This window comes from Ostrinia nubilalis, chromosome 27, assembly GCF_963855985.1.
Source record: "Ostrinia nubilalis chromosome 27, ilOstNubi1.1, whole genome shotgun sequence".
NCBI lineage: Eukaryota > Metazoa > Arthropoda > Insecta > Lepidoptera > Crambidae > Ostrinia > Ostrinia nubilalis.
The window spans coordinates 89,658-96,919 of record NC_087114.1 but is presented as its reverse complement, the minus strand read 5'-3'; the positions used below and the strand labels follow the sequence as shown (position 1 = coordinate 96,919).

The 7,262-nt window shown below is 47.7% G+C and overlaps 1 protein-coding gene across 1 annotated transcript; it reads right to left on the bottom strand.

Annotated features, from left to right (window-relative positions):
• Positions 1-984: 984 nt before the first annotated feature.
• On the bottom strand, positions 985-7,056 carry LOC135084759 (uncharacterized). Its single transcript, XM_063979497.1, has 3 exons — positions 5,709-7,056; positions 1,872-5,461; positions 985-1,305 (listed from the first exon to the last, which is right to left on the bottom strand). The coding sequence occupies exons 1-3, from the start codon at positions 7,054-7,056 to the stop codon at positions 985-987; spliced, it is 5,259 nt and encodes a 1,752-aa protein (XP_063835567.1).
• Positions 7,057-7,262: the final 206 nt, after the last annotated feature.

Below are 7,262 nucleotides of genomic sequence, written 5' to 3'. Positions count from 1 at the left end.
CAGTGGTCATGAGTTGGGTCTGCATTTGCGGACAAACTGTGTTGGTAGGGGCAAGCGGGAAAGGCTTGGCTACACCGTCATCCCCACCACACAGAGAGATGGAGACTGGTGGATTTTTAGTGGGTAGGCCCCGCCCTTCTGGCGGGGAGAGCCCCACATAACCCGTCGCCTGACCCAGCGGCGGGTATGCAATTTTATGCATTTTTACCACCTTAAAAAAAAAAAAAAAAAAAAAAAAAGGTTAGGTTAGGTTAGGTTAGGTTAGGTTAGGTTTTTTTTTTTTTTTTTTTTTTTTTTTTTTTTTTTTTTTTTTTTCTTATACCTCTGACGTATGCATATCAGAGCCTTTCGTATTAATTTTGTTCATTTATTTGCTATGGGTTTTAGGGTTTTAAAGTTAGTTGTTTTTGAGTTTTTGCTTGTTTTATTTTACTATTTGTTGTCAACTTTTGAAACATTTTACCAAATTTCTATGTTATAGTTACTATCTTAATTTTCATATTTTGTGCCGATTTGCTTTCTTATTTTAATTCTAAATTTTTTGTTCTACTTTATCTAAAAATTTTGTTCTTCATTTTGTTTACTTTTGAATTTTTCTTGAAGTTTGTGCCGAATGTTATTTTTCGAGATTAAAATTGTTATTTCCAAATTCAGACTTTTTATTGCCTAAAATGTTGTTCTACTGTATTTTCATAATACTGTGTCAACATTTTACTAAGTTCTTGGGAGTTTTTGCCGTGGTTGTCTGCTATGGTTTTCAAAAGGTTCAATTTGAACATCAAATTGACTCCATTTTGCAATTTTAGTTTTAATTTCGAGATTAAATTTTGAATTTTGTTTTTGTCTGCCAAAAAAGTAAGAATGGAGTTTTGAAACTCAAAATTTTGATGTGACGTCATTAAAATTCCTAACCGCCTAACACCGATGACAAGGAGTATGTGAGATTCATTTTTCGTGAGCTGGATCTTACTCCCCATGACCACCTTAGCAATAGGCCACTGTGGACCTGGCCAACGCGTCCCACCGCCTGCGCACTGGGCAGTCACTGCTAAAAGCATTGTGCTGGACCTGCTCCGCTTTGGCCCGCTGGCAGTTCCGGCACGACGGTGCCCCGCCAGCGAGCTTCTCGGCGCAGTCGGTGCTGACGTGTGCCCCCCCACAGTGGCTGCAGACATCCGCGGACTCCGTGCAGAATCTCTTGCTGTGGCCGTAGCCCAGACACCTGGTGCACTGCACGAGAGGTGACTGGTCGGCCACTCTGATGTTCTGCAGGTCGATGTGCACGGTTCCCGCTTCAGTCGCTCGCTGCCAGATGGTCGGGGAAACGCTCATCACTATATGTTGTGTGTGCGGGTGGTTAGGTTAGGTTAGGTTAGGTTAGGTTAGGTTAGGTTAGGTTAGGTTAGGTTAGGTTAGGTTAGGTTAGGTTAGGTTAGGTTAGGTTTTTTTTTTTTTTTTTTTTTTTTTTTTTTTTTTTTTTTTTATTCGGCTCATTTCCCCTGATATTTTTTCAAGGATTCTTTTGCTCAAGGGGTTCTCTTTTTTATCTTTCTCATTCTTTTTCCATGCAATTTCTTAGGCCTTCTGGCTGAATAATGATTTAACGCCGATTTTTTCTTTATTACACATTACAATTGAACTTAGTTTCTATTTTACATTTTCTCTTATGTTTAGTGCTTCTATATAATTCTAAAATTTTGTTTCTTACTGTCTATTTATCTTATATAGTACTGTTTTACACACAAACGTATATAATAAACCTATTATATATAGCAGTATGTATGGGAGTCTTATGTACTATTTCTTTTATTGACAGTTTTGCATATTTCCAGACAATAATTAATAAACCTCTCTCTACTATTTTTACTAACCAGTAATGTGTGCAAATTTTCTTTGTTGACTGTTAAATCAAGTCTATTTTCTAAATCAAAGCGCTCGCGATTGTGGATTGGGCACTCCGTAAGGAGGTGAACAACCGTTTCTTCGCGCGCTGGATCGCAGGCGCATGATGGGTTGTCCCTGCACTTGAAACGGTTCAAGTACTGAGAGAACCCACCATGCCCCGTCAATATTTGAGTGAGCATTCCCGTCGGCCCTATCTTTCGGACGAACTTATATGCCTGGATGGCATCTGGTAAGAAGACCTTCGTTATGGAAGCTGTGTCACCGTCTAGATATCTGCTGTTCCATCGATCTAGAGTTGTATCACGTAAAAGTTTCCTGACGTGTGATACAGGACACTTATCATAGTCCGGTTTTCTTTTTAATGAGAGAGCCGCCTCCTTCGCCAGTTCGTCCGCGCGTTCGTTGCCTGGAAGACCTGCGTGGGCTTTCACCCAGAACAAAGACACAGCTTTGCCCTGGGCCAAGGCCGTCCGCAGGTTCTTCCTAGTCTCCACTGCAAGGGGATGAAGAGAGCCATGGTTGGCGATCGTCTCCAGCGCTGCCCTCGAATCGCTATATACGCCATAACTATCCTCCCCCCTTCTCAGGATCATGCCCGAAGCTTTGCATATAGCCAAGAGTTCCGCCTGGTAAACTGAGCAGTACGCAGACAGAGCAAGCTTGAGGCTACTGGTCTCGGCCTCATTATTCCATACGGATAATGCGGCTCCGACTTTCCCCTCAATCTTACTTCCGTCTGTAAATATGCGCACCGCCTGCATGTTATGCTGCTCTACACGCTGTTGGTCTACCAAGCTCATGAACTCCAGGTCTATATGTTCCGCCGGATGTAGAGCTTCTGAAAATCGTATCACACTCTCGGTCTCTCTATCTCCTAGAGCAGGCGGGGGCGACCCTCTCCTGGCCTTATACAGGGCGGCTGCCTCCTGTATTCTAAGGTCGAGAGGAAGTATCCCCGCCAACGCCAGAGCCGAGTGTAGAGAGACTGTGCGATAAGATTTACAGAGCTTTTGGGCAAAACCCCGTTGCACAGTGGAGAGCAACTTTCGCACACCTAGTTTTTCCGACGCGGGAGCCCACGCCGCTGCGGCATACATAATTATTGGCTCTACTGTAGCAATATAGATGGTGCGTATAACTTCGGGGTGAAGCCCCCAGTTTACCTTTGCTGCTTTCGACAGTTGCTTATAAATATCGAGTGCCTTTTTGCACTGCGTAGCAACATGTGTGTTGAAGGTAAGCTTCTCATCTATAATGACGCCTAATAATTTCACCTCCTTCGAGACCTCAATGTTCACTCCTCCCATGGTCAGCAATGGGTTGTCGTATCTCAGTTTCTTCGTCATGACCATTGCGCAGGTCTTGTGTGGCGCAAATCTCAACTTATTTCGAACACCCCATTGCTGAACATAGGCTAAAGCGGCATTGGCCTGTCTCGATACCTCGAGACCAGAGTCCCCATCAAAAAGCATGACCACATCGTCCGCGAACGCCTGCACGTAGTATCCCATGTCTTCCAAGTCGCGCAGTAGAGGGTCAAGGAGGATGTTCCACAGGATGGGACCACCGATTGACCCTTGCACACATCCCTTGTTCGTGCTCCTCGTGCATTCTTCCCCGGCGTACCTAACTCTGACCTTTCTACAGTCGAGATAGCTATCCAGTAGCCTCCTGATATTGACCGGACACTTTTCCTCAGCCAGACGGACTCTGATTGCTGGCCACCATGCGCTATCGAAGGCCCCCTCTATATCCAGTGAGACTAGGGTTACCAGCTTCTTCAGCTTAATCTTACCCTGAATATGGTTCACTAGAGTATAGAGGGCGTCCTCGGTGCTCCTCTGGGGCATGAATCCGTACTGGCGAGTACTAATCCTCGGTACTAGGTGCCACTTCATCCTTGCTACTATCATCTTCTCCAGGATCTTCCCCAAAACTGGCAGTAGACCTATCGGTCTGTATGCTTTGGGGTTCGTGTAGTCTTCCTTGCCCGGTTTTCTTAATACCACCACCGTGGCCTCCTTCCATGTGTCCGGGAAGCACCCCAATGTGAGGCACTTGTTGGCCAGGGCAAGGAATGCGTCCAGATCCTGGGCGATCGCTCGACTGCAGATGTCAGCTGTGAAGCCATCCGCTCCTGGGGCCTTCTTCGGATTGAAGCTGCCCATCGCGGTCCTTAGCTCCAGCGAAGTAAACGGCGGGTCATGTTGTTCATCATGTCTCGGTTCGTTTACTCGCTCTGCCGCCATTCTGGTCCGGCGATGATCCTCATTGTCCGTTTCCTTCAGGTCTTTCGGGTAGAATACTTCTGCTAGTAGGCACACCGATTCTACTGGGTTCAAGAATGCACCGTCTTTGGTTAGGGTCAAGTCCTCTTGTCTCCTGGTGGTCCTTCTAATGACTCTATAAATACCCTCCCAGAGTCCTTCCCGATCTTGCTTCTCGCAGAACGCTTTCCAACTGTCAATTTGGGCTTTCTTGGCTTGGCACTCGTAGGCTTCTTTCTTCTCTAGGTACTGGGCTACCACTATATCTCTGCGGTGCGGTGCCGCGTTCTTAATTCTGCGCCTGAAGGTAGTGGTAACCCTTTTCAGCCTCGCGAGCTCGTCATTCCACCATGGGACTCCTAAGACCTCCTTGGTCTTCTTGGCCGGCATGCTCTCCTTGCACGCAACCGTAATGCAACTTGTGTACTTCTGGACCAAAGATTCCAAATCTGTTTTGGTGAGTATGTTATTTACCGTCTCTACAGTAATGTTGTTTGCCAATTTTTGTTCCAGAAGCACACGCCTAAAAATGTCCCAGTCAGCCTTTTTCGTGTTGTAGAGCCTAGTTGTCCTCTCTACTTTTAGGCCTTTGCTCTTGCGTAGAGCGATGTGGAATAGGATGGTGTTGTGGTCCGAGCTCGTCACAGTCTGGTCTACCCTCCAGTTATCGACTACATCTAGTAGGTCTGCGGTACAGGCTGTAATGTCGACGTGACTGGTATACGCCCTTCCACCTCTAACGGTGTCAAAAGTCGGCGTATCACCATTGTTCAGTACCTGAAGCCCAGACTCTTCCAGGGTCCCGGACAGTTCTTTTCCCCTGTGGTCTTCTACGGTGCTGCCCCACCAGGTACTCTTGGCGTTGCTATCGCCACCTAACAGCAATGGTGTAGAGCCCAGCTCCTCTCTGATGGTACGAAGCTGCTCCAAGTATGGCTCTATGGGCTGATCCGGTTCGAAGTAGAAGGACACCGCCGCGATTTCCCAGGCCGCGGTTCGGATCCTCACTACAACAATATTGTTGTTTGTGAGTTTCGGGCACTGGATGACGTCAAGATCGTCATTAAAGACAGCAATTGCCGCCTTCACAGTCCCATCTCCTACTGCCGCGTTCTGAAAGATTCTCGCCCCACGATAGCCCTTCATCCTTCTCACCCCGCCCACATACGGCTCCTGGAGCAGCGCAAATGCGAGTTTTCGCTCACTGGCCTCAATCATGAGTTCGAGGGTTGCCAGTTCCTTCCTCTGGAGGTTTGCTTGGGCTGCTGTATATCCTCTGGCGGGGCTGCCTGCCCCGGGAACGCCATCGTTGCCCTTAGCAATACGCTACCTTAGCTCTAGCCAGTGCCTCCCACCTCCTACGCACAGGGCACTCAGAGCTAAAGGCGTTGTGCTCGGTCGAGGTGTCAACTTTGGCTGCTATGCAATTGCAGCATGTTGGTGCTGCCGTCGCCAGCCATTCTGCACATTCACTCCGCATATGTGAACCGCCACAGTGACTGCACCTCGGCACAGTCTCCTTACAGAAACGTCTACCATGGCCGTACGCTAGGCACATCGAGCATTGGACTAAAGGGGACTGGTCTTCGACCTTCACCCTCTGCATATCAATATGTACCGTTCCGTTGTGCATCATGCGGTTATAGATTTGTGGTGACACCCTAAGGACGACGTGGCTCATGAGCGGGTTTCTCGCCTTTCGGCGAAACTTAAACTCGACTCTGTCGTCTGCCTTGTCGAGGCCGTGGAAAACCCCTCCGTTCTGGTTCCTCAAGGCTGCGATGACATCGTCATTGCTATTGTACGATAGTACATCCTTGAGGGCCAGCATTGGGTCCTGGTTTTTCATTTCCTCGACAAGCAGCCGATCTCCTGCACTCTTCAACCGCTCCTGAACCTTCTGGCGTTCCTCTATTGTTCTGCATCCTAGTATAACCTTCCTGTCCTTCACCCTCCTCACCCTCTCTACAGTCACCCAGCCGTCTTTGGCGTTGACAGCCTGGCGGACCTGTTTCAGGACCTCTTCGCTGTCCTCAGCCTCATCGCGAGAAGTGACGACGATGGAGTGTAAAGAGCTCCTATCGCTCGCCTGTCTTCTGTTCTGGTCAGCTACGACTTGGGCGTAAGACGCTCTCTGGGTGGCTGCTACTGCTTGGCTGTGATCGACAGACTCCCTGAGCTTTATCAGTTCGAGGTTTGTTTGGTCAATCTTGGCACTCTGCTCTCTTAGAAGTCTGAACATCTCTTCTTGTTGCGCTCTACGATCTACAGCCTCGCTATCCTGATGTTTTCCTTCTACCTTATCATCCTTCTTCCTTCCTTCTTCTTCCTTCCCCTTGTCCTTTGTTTCCCCGTTTTTCCTCTTTTCCTCTTCAAGTTCAGCCGCTGTCTCTTTTAGGAGTTGGTAGAGTTTGTCTACCGCCGTCAGTAACCCCTCCTTCAGGTCACCTCGCAGATTGCGAGACTCAGTCACATGCGTTTTGGCCTTTACGAGCCAAACGCGACCCTCCTGAACCTTACCCTTGGGTTTTTCGGCTGGCGATGACTTCGTGGCTGCCACTGGAGCGTCCACGGAAGTCCTACGCGTGGTCAATCGTGGGTCAGTTAGGGGTACCGGCTTCTGCTTTGGCTTCGGCTGGTTTGTGGCCTTTGTGGCAGCTTTCATGGGTGGAGAAATGCTTATTAGCTGCGAGTGAGCCTGTGTCACTGAGGTGCTCGGTTTTGGATCTATCATCGCATTTTCTCCCTCTCCTATACACCGTCTCACGCTGGAGACTGCAGTCTTACTGGTAGGCGAGGGTCCTGCCCTCTCCTTGTCACCGGTTGGGGATGTGGTCGGCTGTTCAGCCGTCTTCTTGTGCGGGGTGTGGGTCATGGCAAACATTTTAATGGGGAGAGCCTCGTCAAAATTTAAAAGTTAAATATAAAATAGCTAAAATCAGTGCCTACAAAGTAGACCGGTCGTAAAAACACGGAACACAGTAAAAATAAAATGAAATAGTGTAAAAATAAAATAAAAATAAAAACAGAGTAAAATTAAGATATTAAATAATAAATAGGGTAAATAAATTAACTATAAAAGGCACTGAA

Coding starts and splice junctions, on each gene's coding strand:
- LOC135084759 (XM_063979497.1), bottom strand. CDS start 7,056: ATGTTTGCCATGACCCACACCCCGCACAAGAAGACGGCTGAACAGCCG. Junction 5,462..5,708: donor GTGCCTAGCGTACGGCCATG/GTAGACGTTTCT, acceptor TTCCCGGGGCAG/GCAGCCCCGCCAGAGGATAT. Junction 1,306..1,871: donor AAAATTTGCACACATTACTG/GTTAGTAAAAAT, acceptor ACCATCTGGCAG/CGAGCGACTGAAGCGGGAAC.